We start from the raw sequence: 22,840 nt of genomic DNA, 5'->3' as shown, positions 1-22,840 counted from the left end.
CATGCCAATCTGCCTGAGAGAAACAGATCAAGTCTTTAATTAATCTTAATACATTTCTTTGGAAACTAACTCCATTGTTCAATCTTTTACAGTACCTGCTTGCTGAGCTCCAGGTCTTCAAGTACATCTCCACTGTTCCTGTTGTGAATCTACTCAATTCAAATCAGTTAAGTTTAGTCTCCCTCAGGTGGACTTTCACTTTCTGTACACTGCAATCAAACAACCCTCAGTCTTAACTCTTAATGTGTAATCGATGAGCTTTATAGACTAGGCCTATACATAATCCATTGGATGACATCCCGTTTAATTTATATAAATCAAAAAATATTTATTGTATTACTGACAAACAATCCAAGCCATTAAAGGGATTCACCCCAAATTCTAAACTTATTCACTATTTACTCACCCTCAAGTTATTTAAACACCCTTTTTCTGTATTTAAAGAATGCTAGTAACCTTCATAGTCAGAAAAACATAAGGAAGTCAATGTGCTTACCGCCTTCAGCTTTCTTCAAAAAGGCTTGACACAAGCGAACTGAAGATGTGTGAGTAAACAATGCCAGAATGTTCCTTTTTTGGGTGAACTATCCCTTTAAAAACCCCAGACAAGCTCAACAGACCAGAAATAAAGACAAAAGCACACAGAACTAAAGCAATGTTTGCAACATTTTGCACTTTAATATCTGTTTTCTTCAAAACGAACAACTAATTTCTTACACATTTGTACACTATGTATATAAGAAATCAAAAAAGAAAATTTAATCGCGTAAAGAAAGGATACATGTAGAAAAGTATTAAAAGTTTTTGGATGTCTCAACAAAATGAGAGTAGCTGCTTTTTGTTACCGTGAATGTTAAATTTGGATGGACATGATCAAATAGAAGGAGCTGAGAAGCAAAAAGTGGACACACACACACACGCGTAGCAGAACCATGTTTTTGTAGACCACACTGTTCGCCCCATTTTAATGGAATCTACAGAGAGCTACAAAATAAATAGTCAAACTTCTCATATTTATTATGCTTCCATGAAATATCTACCTCTCGTTTAATAGTCGAATTATGTACGTTTATACCTGGAAGACCATCTCAGCACTTGGATAAAAACAAATTGCAATCATTCCCAGCACAGACGAAACAAAAAGCTAATAGGCTAACACAAGAAAATGCTATAACTTTGATTTAAGAATGCTTTTTAGGGCATTTATTATTAGAAAAAGCAAAAACGGATAAATGGAAACCAATTTCTGAGTCACACCTCAGCAGAAAGTGAGAGGGCGGGTACAAATAAAAACAAAGTAAAATTACTTGACACTTTGGTGTTGTCTAAATATGCCAACTTGCTCTGCAATGACACCGTCCCACCTGTGTCTATCCCAGAATCCCACCTGAACAGAGGGTTTCAGTGCTTCAATGACGGCCACATACAATTTGTACATTTTTTTCCATGAACAAAGTGTACACAAATGCAACATCACAGTACGAAGGTTACATCACATATTCCCTGCAAACTAAATCATGACTCAAACGGCCCTTTGGAAAGCATCCCGGGTGCAAATGTGGGATTATTTTACACAAAATAAACGGAGATAACAGTGCCTTCCTACTATTAGTTCTGCCATGTGCAAAAAACAACAAATCGATCGTGTGGAAAACGCCTAATAACCCTGTCTGTCGATGGCTCAGTCAGAACGCTAGACAACAGATGTCAAGAAAAGCAGCTCGACGGTACGATTTCATCTATGTGCATGTTGGGCGGACAGAAAGAGAGAATTTCGATTCGGGAGCGAAGAATGAACTTCAGAGAGACAAAAGCAAAAATATAAAAGGTTATGCGAGTGAATGTCACTCAGTTTGGCTCTCAGAAATTATTCATATAACTCTTAAAATCATATTACGAAGTCTGTTGAGAAGGAGAAGGGAGACAACAGCAAACCACTGTTCTGTTTTCAAAGTATTAACTCTTGGAAAAAGCAGCGAACACCGTACAATCCCCTATTTTCCTCCAATCGTAAAGCCAGAAGCTCCCACAAGACTTCTAGTAGGCAGAAAAGCGCCACCTTGGCATGATCTGCTAGATTTGGCAGAATAAAGAGAGAAACAAAGACTCCCCCCTTTTTAACGTCAAGTCCAAACCTCGAACCAAGATAGGGAAAGACACTCAATCTACACAGCAAATATACATTTTTTTTTATATTTGTAAAGATAAATATCTTTTAAAAATGATGCAAACACATGCCACTCTTACTCTTTAAACTTCCATGCATATGCATTATTTACAAATTGAAAAATACCGATTTTGTCGTCTTTTTTTTTTTGGTGTTTTCTTTTTTTTTTTCTTCACGAAGCCAAAAAGAAGCCTTCTTAACAATCAACATTCAGCAACCCAAACTACACAGATCTTGCCAGACATGGTCAAAATTATTAAAGCCATTTTTGAGAAGAAAAAAAACCCAGAGTCCATTTTCCACACACACACACGCACACAAAACAAACAAACAAAAAAAAGTGTATTTAAAATAAATTCAAACGGAACACGTCCACAAACGTAACTGTGAAGGAGGGAAACGTTTTTTCCGAGGAGGGGAAGATCTTACGACGCAAGCGAAAGGAAGAGATTTTTGCCTTTTCGTTGGATTTCTCAGTCTTGCGCTGCTGACAATACTGTTGAGCATGTAATATTTTATTTTGTAATATTCTAATTTAAATATAATTTCTGCTGTTCTGGGGAAATGATGCAACGCGGGGCGGTTTGGCCAGGCAGGAGGCAGCTGGTCAGGGCTGCTCTGGTCATTGCATCAGTGCTCTAGTGGCTGGAGCTTCTCTCCGAGAGTCTGTGGTGCGGAGATCGCTCTCAATCCTCGATGTACTCCCACAGGTCTTTGTCATAGCCTTCGTGTACGTGCTGCAGCAGGACTCTCCGTCTGCTCTCACAGTATCTGAACACAGGAGCGGCATGGTGTTGGGATTGTCAGAAACAAAGAAATAAATTCATAAAGTTTCTGTAGTGTGTGTGGTACAAATTGGCAAAACAACACAAGTCATTTCTGAATCACACATACACCTTTATTAAAAGGATAGTTGGGTTTTCAGAATGGGGTCTAGGGACTCCAATATAGTCAGGAGTGCAGTTTTTGTGTGCGTAACAATGAATGTAGTGAAAAAAATGTGTCAAAAACAGGTTGTAAATGAAAAGATTACGCACGTAATTAAGGAGCACTTCAATAGACATTAAGGCTGCATGATATTGGAAACTTTCAGCGATATACATTGCAATATGACATATACAGTTGAAGTCTGAATTATTAAACCCCGTTTCTTTTTTCCCCAATTTCTGTTTAACGGAGAGAAGATTTTTTCAACACATTTCTAATCATAATAGTTTTAATAACTCATTTCTAATAACTGATTTATTTTATCTTTGCCATGATGACAGTAAATAATATTTGACTAGATATTTTTCAAGACACTTCTATATAGCTTAAAGTGACATTTAAAAGCTTAACTAGGTTAATTAGGTTAACTAGGCAGGCTAGGGTAATTAGGCAAGTTAATGTATAGCGTTGGTTTGTTCTATAGACGGTCGGAAAAAATATAGCTTTTTGCGGGGGGTTGGCTAATAATTTTGACCATAAAATATATTTTTTTTAAAATTAAAAACTGCTTTTATTCCAGCCGAAATAAAACAAATAAGACTTTCACCAGAAGAAAAAATATTATCTGACATACTGTGAAAATTTCCTTGCTCTGTTAAACACCATTTGGGAAATATTTAAAAAAAATGAATAAATTCAAAGGGGGCTAATAGTTCTAATTTCAACTGTACTTAATGTGTTTAACAGGGGAAAATGCAATTAATAAACTTTAAATGGTTAAACTTTGCCATTAATTTACAAGCTCCTGGTCAACAATAGATCATACTTGACATTCAGATCCTGCGATGTGACTATTGCGAATGCGCACATTGTGGTATCGACGCTGAAACGATATATTGTGCAGCCCTAATAGACATTTATCAGTTTTATCACGATAACACTTTCCTCATATTTGAAAGTCAATAACCGGTGTAGTGAAAAAAATTGCATATACTTTTCTTGAGTGTGTGCGCTACATGTCACATCACGTAGAAAAAAATGGTCAAAACCATCATAGCCAGAGCAATAAATACTTAATTCATCATCTTATTAGGCTGTTAATGACATTTAAGCATTCACTAGCTGATACGGCCATAGCTGTTTAACTGTGTATTTGGTTCAGTGTGACATAAAAACTTCAACTGAAATCTTTGAACCTGTGAGTTTGAACTGACAAATCAGAATTTTTAGCTCCAATTTAACTTATGTCAACAGGTTTTTTCACATTTCTGATGATTTCAAGTTTATAGGCTCTTACAGTTTTTAGAATCTTTTCATTTTCAAATGTTTTCACTCACACGATTAGGCATGGGACGAGAACCATTTTCAAGGTATACCGCGGTTTGGAAAAGTCAAGATTTTAAAACCGCCAACATTTTCTGCTATACCATTCCTACAATATGAGTAGGATTTTTTATTTACATTTTTTGGGACAACAGTCTCTCCAGCAGAAAATATATCCAAAGATGCCGTTTTAAATTGTAAAGAAATTTGTGCTTTTAAAACTAATGAAGAGAGCAGAATTCAATGATTTAAGTAATTTAGCCTGACATGTTTACTGCTACAAAATACTTTAAATGTTTCTCAAAATAAAATAGTTTGTGTTCAAAGGGGAAAAAAGTTTTTGTTTTGTTAACCAGACATTTAAAAATAGCATATATTAGAGCAGTAATCACAACACTGTGAAACTGTGATATTTTAATCCAAGGTTATCATGTGGGCAGTGCTGTCAAACAATAACATGCAAATGCTTGTATTTACATAATATGTGTATACCTATTGTTATAAATACACATACAGAGTACATGTATGTTATTTAAATGCAAACTTTTATTTTGGATGCAATTAATCACAATTAATCTTAACAGAACTATGAGATTTAAAACCACAATTGCATGTTCATTACTCATAACTTTTTTGTAAGTGATAATATTCTAACATTTATTAGAGATTAAAAAAACGAAATTCTCAGATGTTAACTCGTAATTATAAGATATAAACGAAGAAATCAGGAAAGAGGCAGAATTGTGAGATAAGTAAAAAATAGCTCTGAGTATGTTGCTATGCATTTTGTTGGGAGTGGATCTTAAATCTTGCTTCTTCAAATGTAGATGATGTTGGTGTTGCTTCATTTGTACACTTACCTGTATTTATCTTGTACTTTCTGCTTGATGTCCTGCAGGGAATCTTGGGAGATGTCTCGCTCCAGGTATCCAGATAGAACCTCTGTGGCATTTTCCAGATCGGCCTGGTTATTCTGGATGCAAACACACACACAAAAAAAACAATCAAACATCTCGCATTTTTTAAAGATTCAACAATAACAACTCAATAACAAAAGACAGTCGTTGGTTTACCTCGAAAATGATGGACTGGTTGTTCTTCTTGAGGTAGAATGCAAAAACGTAGGTGAACATGAGCGTGGAGCGGCACTGGCACAACACATCTACGGCCTTCTTCAGGAACTGCACCTCGATCCATGACATGTTGTGCTGCTGCATCTCCTCCATCTTCTGCTTGACCTGAGCGTACAGCTTGTGCTCGAAGCGCAGGCTCTGCATGTGGTTCATGTAGCGGTTGCAGTAGAACAGGTACCTCTGCAGGGCTGCTCTGGAACGCTAAACATCACAGACAATCAATAACAAATCTCTATATCGTATGTCCAGACGCCAACGTTAATGGACTGACATTATTTACCTCTTGCGCATCCCGTGCTGCCTTGGCATCATCCTCATTATAGCGATTACAGTTGTACCTATTGGTCAAAACACAAGAGTAAACCTTAAAAGTGTAATTTAGCCATCTGTGCAGCTTGATGATGCAAATTTTATCATTACAAGTGTTTGTGAACATCTGTTTGTCTACAGGCCCACACACACCGTGTTTCTACAATAGGTGCAAGTTGGGCTAGGTGATAAAGTGCTAATAGTTTTTCCCCGATTAGACAAGAACACATGCTTGATAAATGTTTAATATAATTTGTATACTTCATAGCAAAACTAAACACTTTTTGACACACAAAACGTGCATCTTTTGGTCTGAATCGCACAAAACAGCAGCGCAAAACTAGTTTGAGTTTGTTGACAAGTGGATAGCTGTGAAATTGATCACTGGAGCAGCTCTAAAGAGAAGTGCTTGAACTTGTGAAGAACACAAATGTCTCTGTGATTTAAAGCCTTGTGAAACAGTGCTGACAGACAGGAGAAACACTGTATCGTGTATGATCCCGTTAGAAGGGCACTTCATGGATTTACTGTAGTTACAGTAACTGCATTATAGTATTGCAGCAGGATAGGGAGATATACACATGAATTGTTTTATTATTATTATTATTATTATTATTATTATGTTGACGTGTATTAACTGTGTTAAAGTAGTAAAGAAATATAATTATAGTCATTCTTGTTACTAGGCTTTTGCCTTTGTTCCTTTTTATCTACTCTAATGTAGGCTATTTAGGACAGTATTTTTCATACAATTATCATAGGAAATCACAGTATTACATGGTGATTCAGCTGAACATTTAAACACTTCTCAGAGATGTTACTGAACATTGATACAACTAATTAAAATTAGGAAACTGCTTTCTCTGTTAAGATATATAAACTGCCAAAAGATGTCAAGTTTACTCAACACAGGTTTATATAAATATTGAACATCAGATCTGTGAAATGCTCATCTGTTTGAAAATGTTTGTCTTGACAGTAAATAATTACTTAACCCATGTGTGTGCTGTTGGGGATGTTTTCATTCACTCTGGGGTGATTTAGAGTCTTAATTTGGCCACAACTTTCTCTGTGTTTCAGTAAATGTAATGATTCTCGGTGACAAATCCTATTTTGACACAGATTTTGGAAAAATGCTTTAAAATTTGTCAAAGAAATATTTGATTGCAAAGCCACGACACCACGTAATCATGCAGTTTTATTGTTGCTGATTTTGCTGTTGCTGAACAGGTAAAATGTGTCATTTTTACGGTTGATCATAAGTTGCAGAGCTAAGTTTCTGCCTTCTATGTGGAGTATAGTGTGTGTGTGTGTGTGTGTGTGTGTGTGTGTGTGTGTGTGTGTGTGTGTGTATGTGTGTATGTGTGTGTTAGAGAGAGAGAGACCTTGGTGCACTTATCTTGATGTCTGAGCAAATCAAAATAAGCATCTCAGCTCTCAGAAAATAGTAAACATAGTAAGTGTATTTATGCACGCGCTCACACACACACAATAATTTGCCATTTTACTCCACAGAACTCCATATAAAAGAAACTCTTTTTCGCACAGGCCTATATAAAGGGTTAATGCTGTCAACTGATGATCACCTTTTACCTAAGGTTAAGATTAAATGCTGTCATGAAAAATGTAATTATAATGAAAGTCAATGTGGCACAAACAGCCACGAACATAATAAAAGGGTAGTACATTTGAACAGTACACAAGGGTTAAAATGAACAATTTACCATCTGATTTTAAAAACTTTCATGCAGGAGTAAAAATTAGCTTTAAACTTTCAAAAGATATAAAGGTGCAACATTTATTTAGATAATTCTCTAGATCGACCAAAAGGATTTTATTTTACCCATATCACACATTTGTCAGATTAAGCAGACGTTATATGTTGAAACAGAGCAAATCCACTAGATGGTGCTGTGCAGGTGTTAAATCCATCTGCACTCATCCATATTCGAGTATACTTTGAAAGCTTTGCTGACACACACAGCTTTTGCATGAAACACAGAAAAAAGAAACCCCTGGCCTTTGGTAATATTAGCTAATAATGTTTCAGACTTCAGCACACAAATGTAAAATTCAACAAAAACAGATTACAAACATATCACAAAACTTTATACTGGCTGAATTTCAGAGGTTCCCAGCTGAATGAGTCACTCTGGATTTTTTTAAGCGATGTTAGTAAGTGATCTGTAAACATATGACTGCATGGAATGAGGAGGAGGAGAAAGCTAGTCTTTGAGCTCTCGGGTTTAAGTGCAGCCTGTTGATCATATGTACACGCTGCCTTGGGAGAAGGTAGTAGAGGAGCATACAAGTTCATCTGAGAGATAGTTTGGGGAATTCAGTCACATTTGCCTGCTTTCTTGTTCGTTTAAGGTGTGTCTGGTTCAAAACGATAAAAAAAACAACATAAAACACTGTTAAAAAAAAAAAAAAAAAAACCTGCTGAAGCTACAGTAAATCCAAATTAATTCAGGGTTTAAAGCCAGACAATTTACAACGCTCCTGCTAGTGGGAATTGATGTTATTTCAATAAAAAAATAAACATTTAAATACTTTATATTGAATTTTATCCTGACTTTATTATTCCATCTTTTAATTTTGTAGGTTACCTGTCTGTTATTTGTTTTTTGGGTACAGTTCAGTAATAAGCCAAGACTACTTCTTACGAAGGGCTTATTTTAAAAATAATAGTTAAATTTAAAGCTGTGACAAACAATCTTTTAATTATTTATTTATTAATAAATATTTATTTATTTAATCAGCATTGTAAAAAAAAATATGAAATGTATAAAATCACTTTAACAAAATAGGTCTTTCATACATATTAAATGAATTATTTTATGGTAAATAAAACACCGGAGTACCATTATTATACATTACTCCCTTATGACACATTTTAATCTGTTTTTAATTCTTTGAATCATTTTTATTTTCTTGTTTCTGTTATTTTTATTTATGTAAAGCACTGAGTTACCATTGTGTATGAAATGTGCTATAGAACTTGCCTTGCCTTTTTCATTAATCTGTTATATTATAATCTATACATTAGTGCTTTCCTTCCATACGACCTTTGTTTTTTTTGTTTTATTGAGTACACACTTTCAGAGAAGAAAAATAGCACAGATAAAAAAAATATACCAAAATTTTATATTAAAAAAAATGATAAATATGCAATGAAAAATATTGGTGCATGAAAAGCAAGTCACCTCTCTTGGTCCTCATGAATTCCTAATTCATTTCTCTTAGGTGGAGCGTTCTTTAGCTTGAACAGTTAGATATGCAGAATTATATAATATCTATATTCCAAAACAACATCACATATCTAAACATAGTCAGCTGGTGAAAAATCGCTGTTGTATAGATATGGTAGATCTACTGTGCATAAGGTCCTAAAATGAACCTGCTGTTGTCAGAAGCATTAAAGGTAATCTAAACTAAAAAAGATAACACTCTTATTTGAGTTCTATTATTTTCTTGCATTGGTTCTACAATTTGTTTTTTGCAATCATATTTAACTGTAACCATATTTAACATTTTGGCATCCAATGCTTTTTGCATTATTGCTATATTGTTTTGTAGCGCTTTGAGTTTGAGAAAAATTTATAAAATGTATTATTATTATTATTATTAACTGTCAAAATAATAACCAAAAAATATATTGTGGTTATTAATATAGCAATTATTAATAAATAACTGATACATTGTTTTATAATCAAAACAATACTCTTTAAATTTGTGACACTGGTAAATATTTACCCCTGTAGTTCTATTAAAGTAGCTTTTTTGTGATATATGGCATCACTTCACTTTGAGCTTATATGAAATAAACACAAATCTGATTAGTTAAATGTTTAGAACAGACAAAGGATGGCCCTACAAGCTAAAAAAAAGCCTTAAACCAACCAAACAATAAAAATCTAGACTTACCACGCAGAACCATGTGGCTCCCAGGGTCCCAGACAGACCCAGCAAAACTCTGCTTTGCAGTTCTGGTTTCGGCACACCATATGGTTGCAGCCACCATCTTTCTCTATGGTGACGTGGCATTTCGGACATTCCTGCGACACAAACATTTGACCATTAATCATTGGATTCACATGGCATTGGATGATGAAGGAAAATAGTCAAAGTGAGCTTAAACACTAACCTTTGTATTGGCTGCAATCCAATTCGATGTCTCACTGTCATCGTCACATTTTTTAATCCATTTCCTTAACCACTGAGAAAAAAACAAAACAGAATAAATCAATCTACTGCAACAATTTGAGATACTAAAGGACTAAAGTGAAGTATTCACAGCACAGAATATGACATCAAGACATAAGCAGAGTATCAACAGTGCTTATGAAGGGTTAAATGGTCTCTCTCAGTAGAAGATGATTGTAATCCCCATATGAGAAGCATAAGGGACTTGAAGCTTCCTTTGTTTTTGCCAAGACTACCCCCACAATAACAAGATGAGTCTCTGAAGAGCCTCTTAATGCTGAGAGCAGAAGAGGTGGCAGTCTGCTAGATTTCTTTGTTCAGACAGAGGACACTTGTGTTATCAAATCAACATGCTTTAGAGTATAATTTCTATGCTAAAAACTTTTTTTTCAGTGCTGTCAATTAAATGGCACTGAAATAGGGTATTCTATTAATACAACAATACAAAAAAATTAGGTTGTGCACATTTAGGCCTTGGCATTCAAAATAAATAAAGAGTATTTATGGAAGAGTATGATACAGTTTTGTGTGGCAGACATAACAGCCAAAACAGTGCTAAACAATGAAGACCACACACAACATTGTTGACAATGAAATGTTCAAAAAAATTCACACAAAACCAACTCTGTATATTTATGTATAAACGCTAACCGCAGTGTTGTGCAATTCTAGTTGTACTTGGAGATTTTAACCCTTGTGCATGCTTACAAATTTTTTTTTTGCCTTTTTTATTATTTTTTGAGACTATTTAATGCAGTTAATGGAAACAGCTCAAGGGTTAAACAAAAGATGGCCTCAACATACCTTACACTTCACTGGATCGTGCCAATTCTCCCCACAGTTGAAGCTGCAAAATAATTAAAAGCCCATCAGCTTCATGAATTTAAAAATTACATAGATCAATATAAACCTTATAATTATTTCAGCATTTTAAATATGAAAAATGACATAGTATACAAACTCAGCTCTAACGACTGACTCTGATGCTAATGGTTTTTTGCTTCCCAAAATGAACAGGTAGCTGTCATGCCTGGATCTGATTACCGGTGGCGTTAAGGGAATATGTCTCATGAGTTCTTGTGTCACTAGGTGGATCAGGCATTCCCTGAGCTGGTGGAAGCCCTAAACCTGATCTGAGGTCAGAAGCATATGATCTCATTAGCGGTTCAGTGTCTTACCAAAACTGCCGTCCACACTTGCATCTTACAGGTTTGGCATCTGGGTACTGTACTTTGACAACATGATGACAGTCAGGCGCTGGACACCATTTTAACAGTCGGTTACACTACAGAAGAACAAATCAAATTTATCAGAACTGAATGCTTTCATATCTGAAGATTTGTGTCATAGAATGTTATTTAATAAATGACTTGAGTTATTAAAAACAAGGACATTATCTATTAAGAAATTTTAAACAAGGAACACTCCACTTTTTAGGAAACAATCTAATTTTACAAGTCCCCTAAAGTTAAACTCTTGAGTTTTACCATTTTATTTTAATCCTTTCAGCTGAATTCTGGTGGGAGCACATTTAGCTTAGCATAAATTATTGAATTGGATTAGATCGTTAGCATTTCGCTCAAAAAGTTTGGATCATTTTCCTACTTAAAGCTTGATACTTCTGTAGTTCCATTGTGTACTAAGACTGAATTTCTTGAGCAAGATGCTAATAGTCTAATCCAATTCAATGATTTATGCTAAGATAAGCTAAAAGTGCCCCTGCCAGACTAGGAAATCAACTGAATGGATTTAAAAATAAATAAATAAATAAATAAATAAATAAATAAACTCAACTGTTTAACTCTAAAATTTGCCTATTAATAAAAAAATGGAGTGTATTGATTTTCAATAAAGACAATACACTATGCAATAATATCATGAAATGAAAACTTACCTCTACAAAACTATTGGTTATTAAATGCTGGTACTTCAACTTTACTTTTGAATCTGTTATCAGTCTCCTGTGGAAAGAACGGAGATAGTTTAAGAAAATGTAATAATCATATAAAAGATTAGGATTTAATAATCATCCAAATACAAATCGCATACGATATTTATTCATTTTAAGCTACGAGTGCATAAAAAGGATCAGACCCTGTACCTGCATCACAAAAGCAGCAGGGAGATCAAATGTAGGCTAATACAGCTGTGCGATTCCAAAATAATCTAAATGAATCAACAGGAGGTGCTGTGTTGTGACCAAGCGGCGGCAACCCGCTCTCCCTCGGGAGGCCAATACGGAAGTAACTGAAACTGCAATTCATCAAAATTCCGCTAGTCCTGGCTCCATAATAGAGCAAAGTGCAATTGAGCCTACTGTTAGAATGGCCAATTTTACAGCAGAAAAAAAGGTGTTTACAGCCTGGTACAAAGAACGATTTTGGTTCATATAGCTATTATTACCCTCCATGACAACTGTGAGGGGGGTGAATTTTTTTATAACTCATCCGTTTCCTTTATATTAGGTTATATTAAGTTTGCATAATTAAGGGCGTGGTCACTTGAGTGACAGCTACGTCTCGCTGGTCGCCGTCACTTCACCTCAGCTGAATCCGGCAAATTAGCCACTGATCTCGGCATATTCCTCGTATTTTTGTTTTGTTTTATGTGGCTTTACACAGTCAGCTGCGTTTTGGACTTATTTCTTACAATTATCAGATGATATGGGATGCTGTGTGCACTTAATTGTGCTCACAAACCATTCATGTGGCCTCGTTTCCCATGTGAGTAAAGTTATATACTTATACACCATCTCTATAAATGTATTTGTTTGATTTAAGATCATTTATCATTAATATTTTTCTTTAGACCCGTAGAGCACTCCAGAATCTGACAGATAGATTAGCTGTAGGCTCTAGAACAGTCATCTGAAGCGTTATCATACAGTGTTATGATGGATTTCATCAATAGTCTTGCATTTACTAAACCACACTATATCTGAAGTGTTTAGAAGTAATTCGCGTTTTAGTCCTGTAGAAAAACGTCATAAGAGCAATTTTTAGTGGCTCAATGTATTACAACAGTGTTTTTGAAAGTCTAATCACTTTATTGATATAGTGTACAGCCAAGCACATGTGGTCAGAACACAAACGAGTCGCAGGTAATAAAGTATCAAGCGTTTCTCCCACAGTAAAGTCTGTCTGCCAGGTCTAAGCAAGCTCCGCCCACTCTCCGCCTCTTTGCCCTTGTTTGGTATCCCGCCGTGGGTGCGATGACGCGCGAACAAAATGGCGACGGTTGGCCGCGCCTACTTGTGGCTTCTTTTGCGCTCTTCAGAAACCTATGGGTGACGTCACGGATACTCCGTCCATATATTTTACAGTCTATGGTTGTGACTCACACCTCCAGCAAGACAGTAAAAGAGTGTCCTACTTCTGAGTCTGACTAGGAATTAACTACAACTCATCTAGGATAATCATAATATTCTTCAGCATACACTATGTTATAGCGGAGCTACGAATGAATTAAATTAGGCTTATATATATCATGAGCCATGGAGATATGAAAATGAGACAGATAAATACTCTTAAAAAAATACTAATAAAGTACTTTGAAATACTAATAAAATTACTTTTTTTGGGTTATTGTATAACCCAGTTGCATTTAAAAAAACATGTTATGTATAATGTTATCAAAATAGTTGGAGAGAATAGAATTCCTTTTACTTAAAGGCTCCATATTGGCCATAGTGTTTTATAGTGAAATTAAAACAATAATAGTTTTTCCCTTATTTTGAAGTTTTTCCAAGGCTCTGTCATAATTACTATGTATGTGGGACTCTTATTTTGAAAATGGGACCAGCCTTAAGGAAGAGTAAGCAGTTCTTTTTGATTTAAAAGTATCTTATGTTAGTTTATGTGTACATTGTGAAATTTGCTGCGCATGTTTGTAATGAGACAACAAAGACATTTAACTGCTTAATATATGTTTTTAATGGACAATTGTGCATTTCTTATGATTTTTCTGGAGTGTAAGGATGCCAACAAACTTACTCGCCTGTTTATATTAATTCCTGCCTGTGTTTTCATACATGTTAAAAACCCAATACAACTCTAAATACATCTCTGACGGCCCCTTTGTTGGGTAAGATTATAATTTAGCATATATTTCATCCACAACTCAACAGAGACAGCTCATTCTCTCCTCCTAGTTAAAATTAAATCTCTATCACTTGCGTTTAAAATATTTTATATCATTTATTATTTGTCATTTAACAAGTAATCTACTGAATTTGTTTTAAACACTGAAGTATGATTATTTTTTATTATTCTTTTTATTTATTTATTGCACATATCTTGTATTTCAGAGTACATAACCATGTGTAAGGCACTGACATGAGTTGCTGGAGCATCAGAGTAGAGCTCATTAATATTCACAACCTTTCCAAATAAGGTCAAAAGCAAGCTTTACATATTAGGACCTGTAAATTGACCAGTAAAACTGTTTCTGGAGAGCCACATGCCTTCTGTTTAGACAGAAAACCATTTAACATTTTGTTTCAATGCATTGCATGCCACCTTTAAACCTTTCTAGAAATATGACTCATTAGTCAATCACTTACATTACAGTGTTGTCATCCACCAGAATGTCACAGCTATGAGCAGGACAAGAAATGGTCTAGAATGGAAACAAACAAGACTGTCTTACAATAGGTCAGAAAACAGACAAAATGTCAGAATACACATAGAACAAATCTGCTAGAACCAGTATAAATATCTCAACATCCACACAAAACAGCTGCAGTATTTATACCAATCTATCAGAATAACAGGCTCCATTCTCATATGTATTTTTGTGCTCTCCAATGAGAGTCTGTATCTAGAGGTGATACGACTGCAAGCATCAGCTGTCAAAAGGTTATAATTGTATATACATATTTCAGATGAAACAAACAGTCTGAGGGACAACCTGACAGAATGTAGAATAGTTATTTTATTAACTATTTATTAGAATAGTTATTTCATAAAAAATAACTATTAAAATTAAATATGTTGCTTATATATTAATATACATAATACTATGTTGACAAAAAGAAAATAATTCACTTACAATTCGTTTTTTACTCAAGCATATATTCAACTGATGAAAAGTGATAGACATTTACAATGCAAGATAAAACAAACAATAAACAATTACACTGTAACATAACATATTAAGCAAATGTTTTCTATTTAAAGATTTTGTTTCACAAAAATAAAAAAACAGCAGTTTTTTAACCACTTTTTGATCCCCAAATCGGCATATTAAAAAGATTTCTACAAGATCATGTGACATTAAAGACTATGGTTGATAAAAATACCACATTTTTTATTTAAATTAGGTATGTCGTGATGCTTTCAGAATTTGATACTAGTGCCGATCAAGGCATGAACACCAAAAACCATCTCTGTACATCCAAGCACATACACACTTTAGTCAGTGCAGTAATAATGCCATTAAGGTGTTTACAAGCCCCTTTAATCATGTGATTAAAATTGGCGCACACCGCATATTTTAATACGACCACACTTTCTATGACTATGAGCTTAATCTCATCAATTTGATCACGGTATTGTGTTTTGGTAAAGTTTAATTGCAATATTTCAAAATTCTCTAGTTTTACAATAATTCTGTATGAACCATAATAAAAAGACATATAAAGTTCAGCTTCGGACTTTAAAAATGAAATGACTTTGATCAGAACTTGTTTAGGAGGACATACAGTATTCGATTAGTTTAGTAATCTTCTTTAATAATGCAAATGAAGATGTTTATATTATATAGTTGACATGACACCAAGAATTTGTTCAGTGCTATCATGGCAGTCACATTTTAACTCTCCATGTCCAAAGAGCTGAAATATATACCTGTCCCATTCCTTCCTCTATGATTTTGGTGGTTAAGTAATCGCCCCAGCACTGCATGCAGAACTTGTGCCCACATTCCAGACCAGTGAAGTACTGCAAAAGAACAACCGACACCAAATCCACATTTAGGGCAAGAGACAAATTATAACACTAGCAAGTTCTGAACAACGAAAATATCTATTTTAACAGATTTGTGTCATTAAATAGCCTTGAAATGTAATGTTATTCTTGCAGGGTGGATCTTTCAACAGTGACTCAACAACTCAGTAACACAGAGGAATACAAATGACAAACACGTTCAACTGAAGAAAAAAAAAAGCTATGAAACAAATCCTGGCTAACAGCTATCAAGTGTTGTGTGTCCATGAAACACAATCAGCCTTGTTCTCTTCAACAGATCGATAGATTTGGCACAGATTGGGATCTTACAAAGCAGTTCTGAACAGGTGACAGAAGAGTCAGCCGTGGTGATTATCTACTGCTCTAACAAAGTGTTTCATTGTCGTGTGTTTTATAGTTTCAGCCCCCCGGTACTAGACGCCTGGCGCTCTCTGTGGGGACAACAGACAACGCTGCAAGTACAAATCAGCTTAATATTTGCGGTAGGACTGACGCAAGCAGAGCATTGCTTACAACAACATCACAAGTAGTTTAACAGCACTGTGCAGACGGCCCTAATGGTATTTAGGGAACATCTCATGGGAACCGAGCAGTGGTCAGCTTTATGGAGCAACACATTAAGATTGAAATGGAAAATTGACAACGGGTCAGAATGAAACATCCTAATAAACTGATACATTATTTACTTCAGCAATCAGATTAAAGCTCTTAGTTAAGCCAAACTCTCAATATATAAAACTGATAATTCGCCAGAGATGAAGTGAGCATGTGACCCCAGCTGATCCTTTATTCCTGGCAGACTGGAACGTCCACCGGTTGCCGTTACAGTTAAATAGCTCACAGTCACGATTCAAAGCAATAAATAGAACGGTTTCCAAATCCCTGCTGCTTAATCCAGAGTTTTCTTTCAGATAGTCTCTTGTGACAAAGCTGATCAAAACAATACATGCAAGCACGCCACGCATAATCTACCCTTTCACTGACAGACACACAACATTTCTCAAGATTCCCCTGCAAATCCAAAGAGCCGTCTGTTTCTCTCCTCGGCTGCTTTGAACACAATTTGAGTAATCCAGTGAAGAGATTACCGGCCAAAAGAGCTCATTAGAAATCCTTCTTGTCGACTGAGACACTGTGGTGTGGAGCGCAGAGCGACAAACACAAAAACACAGATATGTCCAAATAACACTGCATACCACCTTCACATTTTCCACAATACAACAGCATCCCGTCCATGTGGTAAACAATCTGTTCACACTGCGGAGCGTATCAACAGATCCGCTGAAATAAACAGGCACAGACGGAATCTGCAGCCGTTGCATTTCACATGCACAATTTGGAAAGAAATATAAAGAATTCTGCACAATGGATTTAAATATGGTAAACACACAGCCAAGCAGGTTTTGGGGTCAGTAAGTTTTTTTCTTAAAAAAATTTGGGGTAACACTTTACAATAAGGTTGTATTAGTTAATGCTAGGCCCACAAGGAACCTGCGAGTGCAGAATTCCGCAGATTGTCTGCAGAATTCTGCAGATTTTTAGCCCATTATTAATTCTATTTATTTACTTGAGTAAATGTGTGTAAATCTAAATTTATTCAGTTTTTTTAATTAATTACAGTAATATTATTGACTAATATGAAAATGTTCATCTGATTTATGTACAATGCAGTTTGTACAGTAATATTTTGGTCTTTTAGAAGATATATTATATGAGAGACTTGCTTTGTTTACCAAATGAAGTGGATCTAATTGGATTTGCAATTTAAACATTAAATAAAAGTTTAAAAGTTAATACTTTTTATTTCACATATTAAGGTTTTAGTTATGATACTCCCAAAATAATTCCGCAGAAATCCGCAGATTTTTACCAAAACTCTCTGCAGAAATAGCAAAAAACGTCCGCAGATTCTGTCTGGCCCTGGTTAATGCCTTGTACAGTCACACACAAACAAACAATACATTTACTACAGTATTTGTTCATGTTAGGTAACGTTAGTTAATGAAAATACAGTAGTTCATTGTCAGTTCATGTTAACTCATGGTGCATTAACTAATGTTAACAAGCATGATATTTTGATATTAATAATGCATTAGTAAATGTTGAACTATGATTAATAAATGCCATACAAGTAGTGTTCGTTATTAGATTATGTTAGTAAATACATTACTTAACATTAACTAATGAAACCTTATAGTAAAGTGTGAGCAAATTTGGTAAGGTTGCATTATAATAACAATAAAATATCATCTGGATTTCCACAAAAATATAAAGCAGCACAACTGATTTCAACTGTGATAAGAAATGTTACTAAAGCACCAAATTAGCCGATTGGTTTCTGAAAAATCATGAGAAAACTCAGCAAATTTAACTAAAAAATTTATAATTTGATTTAAAAAAAAGCTATTTTAAACCACTACCGCCTTGATGACCAGAAAAGATGTCTTGATGTCTTTCAAACATTTCACACAAAAACTTTACTGACCTCAAAAATTTGACAGCACAGAACGACAAATATTTTATTAGCTCAAATGAGCAAATTAGTCAAAATGTCTAATGAAGCACATTTCTGGATGATGGATGTGCAGAACTGTGAATAATGGAGGTTTCATTTGTGGGCACAGATTCCGCGTGAGCCTGCTAATAAGCTATCAGCACTGCAGTCATGGAAATGGATTAATCAGATGCAATGAAAGCGATTCCGCTGGGGGGCACTGACCGAGTTAGGATAGTTGAGATAGCAGATCTGACATGGCATGTCCTGTGCCGACGATCTTGTGTTCATGAGGCGTGTCCGAGATTTCTTGCTGGGGTTTATAACATGACACTCTGAAAACAGCTTGTCTAGGTTACCATCAAAGTACCTGCAAAGAGATAAACATCATTGTCATGATGTTTGAAATCTTTGATTTTTGTCAAAATGTGCTGGTTTGGCATTGAATTAAAACAATTGCGAGTGTAAATCTGTGGGGAGCAAACAGAATACAGAACCATTACCTTTCCATCAGCTTTTCCTTGTCCCAGTTGAAATGACTAAGTAATATTCTAGTGATGGTAGCAGGATTCTGTAACAGGAGAAATGGGCACAAATTATTTTAGACATCAAAGCAAGCACACTAGCAACCAATGTTTTTGTTTATATACATATATATATATACCCACATACACACACACATACACACATATTTGCATAACATGTGTATAAAAAATATAATGGCAAATTTTGGCAAAACTTAAATTGTCCACTTATATTTTCCCCAGAGCAAAATAAAAAAAAATCATACATTTATACAATAACTTACAGAAGACATCCTCCAAAATGTCATTCACTGTAAAAATTAATATACCAATAAATATTGTCACATATATTTAGACCAAGAACCACTTTAAAATGCCTTCCTTGAAAGAAGTTTTCAAGTATTTTTAGGTCTTTTTATTAATCAAATTGAGCTTTTGTATGGGTGGTTTATACATGTATAATTTTATAAAATGTATGCAGGTATGTGTTTATATATACACATTATAGTTTATTTAAATCGTGGATGAATTAATTTTCTTGCCAGATACCGTTTACTGACATTATTAAGTGACAAGTTACCACCTAAATAACTGCTAAAAGAGTTTGAGACATGAAGGACCTTCAAAGCAGTAATGACACAATTCCCAGTGTTTAGACAACAGGCTTTATTTTTGACTGTCAGGGAGACAAAGCCTGTACTACAGTCCTTTAAAAAGGTTATCTGGGATAAGATGTCAAAGTGTAAACATGACAAGCAGCCCAGAAATATGCAGGAAGAGATAACTTGCATAAATTTCTGAATCTCCAACCACCCCGATTTGATTACATCTGGGTCATCATTGGGTTTAAATGAAATAGTTATTTGGGACAAATACACAACTCGTACTCTAATATAATAACGAGCACAAACAGATATATTAGTTTAACCAGTAAAAAAAAGCATCAATCCCTTTAACTAATCACATGAACGGTACGTAAATATAATTAAAGACATTTGCTGACGGCATAGACTGTGCAAATCTAATATATTAACGCAAAATCTGAAAATTAAGGAGCATGAACAAAACCGAATGATCAAACTGCGTTGGGCAGAGTGGAGTCGTAGAGCTAAACGAAACAGCCTGTGGCAACGACACCGCACCAGAAAGCAACCATTAATCTTTCCTCAAATTCACTTTGAGACTATTTTAGTGCTGTTTAATCAAACATAACCAGCCATGATGAAGCATCGTTTCCGCCATGTTGTTGTGGGGAGCAACTAGGTAACTCTCAAATGCTAACGCTACCTAGCTCATATCTCTCAGCTAAAAAGATAGTGAAGACGACATCTTCTTTTTCATTTAACTGTCAACAACCAACTGTGAATACGAAACACATGATCACATCGGAATATAGTCTCTCTGCTGATGTACTTAAACGGTTTGCTCATGGTTAGCTTACTAAGCTAGTATTAACAGGAACAGGAGGGTTGCATTAAATGGAGTGCTTTTAAATACTATTACTGTTCTTTAGACATGACCCTCGTTATTATATGCTCACGTTGAAATATGTGCTTGTAACAGGAATTACTTTTGTTTTAATAAAGCACATTAAAATGGGACTCAGAGGTATAGTTTTGTATGCAGGTGAACCAGAAGCTGGATAAGCATCTTATGTCATTACTGGACGCGTTGAGGACATTGAAAAGGCTGGATTGACGTAAACCTACTCCTTCACAACTATGGTCGTGACTATATATTTATAGTCTAGGCGTAACACCGAGAGTTTTTAATACAAGTTTGTTTCAAAGCACAGCCGATGCCCTTATTCACGCCTCTCATGTTGTCAACGGGGGGCAAAGTTTCCCAGAACCGCTTAGATATCTTTCACTTGTTAAATCGGCTAATCTATGCCGATCTGAGCCCAAGGGATGCCCTGAAAACACTTACCTGGATGACCTCGTTGACCTCCCGGATACACTCCACCATATGCTGCAGGATCTGCTCGGCGGTGAGAACTTCAAAGCGGTAGTCTTCCTCGTCCTGCCCGGGCCCGAGGCCGCTGCCTCCGGTCTCCCCGCAGTCGTCTCGCTCTCCGCCGGCTACAACGGGATCAACCAACTCCACCTCGCCGAGCTCCAGGGTGTCGTCCGCGGTCTCCTCTTCGCCGCTGTCTTCGCTGCATTCCTCTTCCTCGTCGTCGAATTCGTAATTGTAACCCTCGTCCGAGTCCATGACTGGGTCGCGCTTACCGTATAACGACACGCCAAGCGGGGCGAGTTTGGTGTTCGTCTTTTGGCGGGGAGAGCAGAAGCAAACGAGAATACTTCTTTAGCTCGCTAGCATTCCAGTTTTTCCAGCAGCAGAGAAAACAACAACAGAGGAGCGACGCTGCTGCTGGGCCAACAAAGAGACGCAGCGTCACGGGCCGACGCCGGGTGACGTCATGTGCGTGACAAATAGCAAGATTTGTTTTAAAATAAAGTTATTAGGCGGCTGCTATATTAAATATATAACCTCCAAAGAATAATAAACAGCATAATGTATCACTGGCTAATTAAAAAATCTCTCCCTATATTGTATAAACAGTTTTACGTAATCATACAGGTAATTCAATTCACCTTTATTTGTATAGCGCTTTTATAATGTAAATTGTGTCAAAGCAGGTTCAAATAAGTGAAGTTTCATAAACCAAATTTCGAGAGGAGCACGTGATATGATTGAGCACGTCTGGCCACTCATCTGTAATCAGTAATAATCCAATCAGAGCGATCCTAGTTTACTATAAATGGATCATTTTCTCCCTAATGTTTTATCTTCATTTGGAAGAATCCCCCCTTCCACCCCTTCTCTCCTCCTTTCCTCCCTTTTCAAAAGGGGGAACTCTCGAGACCTACCTGATCTCGGATCCCCTGATATGCTTATCGACCGGGCGGGAGCCCTGGGCTCAAAGATCTCCGAGCTCAGGGTTCTCTCCCGGGACAGCATGCCAAACCAGCTTTATACGCCAAGCATATCTAAGTGGGAACTCTTGAAATGACTATAGTAAATTGAAACTGTGTCAGTTCTCAAGTCAGTTTTCAGTGTTTATGTTTAGTTCAGTTCAGTGTGGTTTAATATTCACAACTGAGAGTCCAAACACTGAAGAGCAAATCCATTGATGCGCACCTCTACAAGTCCCGAACCATGCAAGCCAGCAGCGAGGAAAAAACTTTACCAATTGTCGAAAGTGAATAATTAAAAACCTTGAGAAAAACCAGGCTCAGTTGGGCACGGCCATTTCTTCTATAGCCAAACGTCTTGTGTAGAGCTGCAGTCTAGACGCTGGAGAGCTGAACGTCAGCAAGACTCGTCTGTCCCTGGAGCATCACAGGAATCATGCTCTCCACTCCTCCATGACCATCACAGCAGCTGCTCAGGATACGGCCTGGTCCAGGATTATGGAAACCTTGGGATCATATCGTCGCTGGTCTTGATAATCGTGTCATCATAATCATCTAGATAATCATTTGTTGTTGTTTAAAACATTTTCGTTTTCATGCAAAGCTCACACTTCAAAAAGCATGGTCAAAAGGGGACAGTTAGTACAATATAATACAGTACAGTCATAATAATGGATTTTACTCTGTTTTACTGTGCTAAAGTGTTTCGCATTTAAATATATTCTGAAATAAAATATGTATTTGCCAAATGTTATGTGTAAAAATAAAATTTTAATATTGCAAAAAATGTTGTGCCTTAAAGCAAACTAAAACATAAAAACACATAATTACATGGCAGTTTTGCTTTGTATAATTATTTCTTAGTATAAA

General features: G+C 35.8%; 1 protein-coding gene across 1 annotated transcript; it reads right to left on the bottom strand.

Moving 5' to 3' along the window:
* Positions 1 to 648: 648 nt before the first annotated feature.
* Positions 649 to 21,460, bottom strand: arih1 (ariadne ubiquitin-conjugating enzyme E2 binding protein homolog 1 (Drosophila)). Its single transcript, XM_056478176.1, has 14 exons — positions 20,979 to 21,460; positions 19,029 to 19,096; positions 18,751 to 18,895; positions 15,912 to 16,004; positions 14,627 to 14,682; positions 11,960 to 12,026; positions 11,244 to 11,350; positions 10,870 to 10,912; positions 10,007 to 10,078; positions 9,787 to 9,917; positions 5,831 to 5,888; positions 5,491 to 5,751; positions 5,278 to 5,390; positions 649 to 2,938 (listed from the first exon to the last, which is right to left on the bottom strand). Exons 1-14 carry the CDS (start codon positions 21,261 to 21,263, stop codon positions 2,854 to 2,856), a joined length of 1,584 nt encoding a protein of 527 aa, XP_056334151.1. The 5' UTR covers positions 21,264 to 21,460; the 3' UTR covers positions 649 to 2,853.
* Between the last annotated feature and the right edge of the window lie 1,380 nt (positions 21,461 to 22,840).

Source organism: Danio aesculapii, chromosome 18, assembly GCF_903798145.1.
Source record: "Danio aesculapii chromosome 18, fDanAes4.1, whole genome shotgun sequence".
NCBI classification, from domain to species: domain Eukaryota; kingdom Metazoa; phylum Chordata; class Actinopteri; order Cypriniformes; family Danionidae; genus Danio; species Danio aesculapii.
This window is presented reverse-complemented; position numbering and strand designations above follow the sequence as displayed.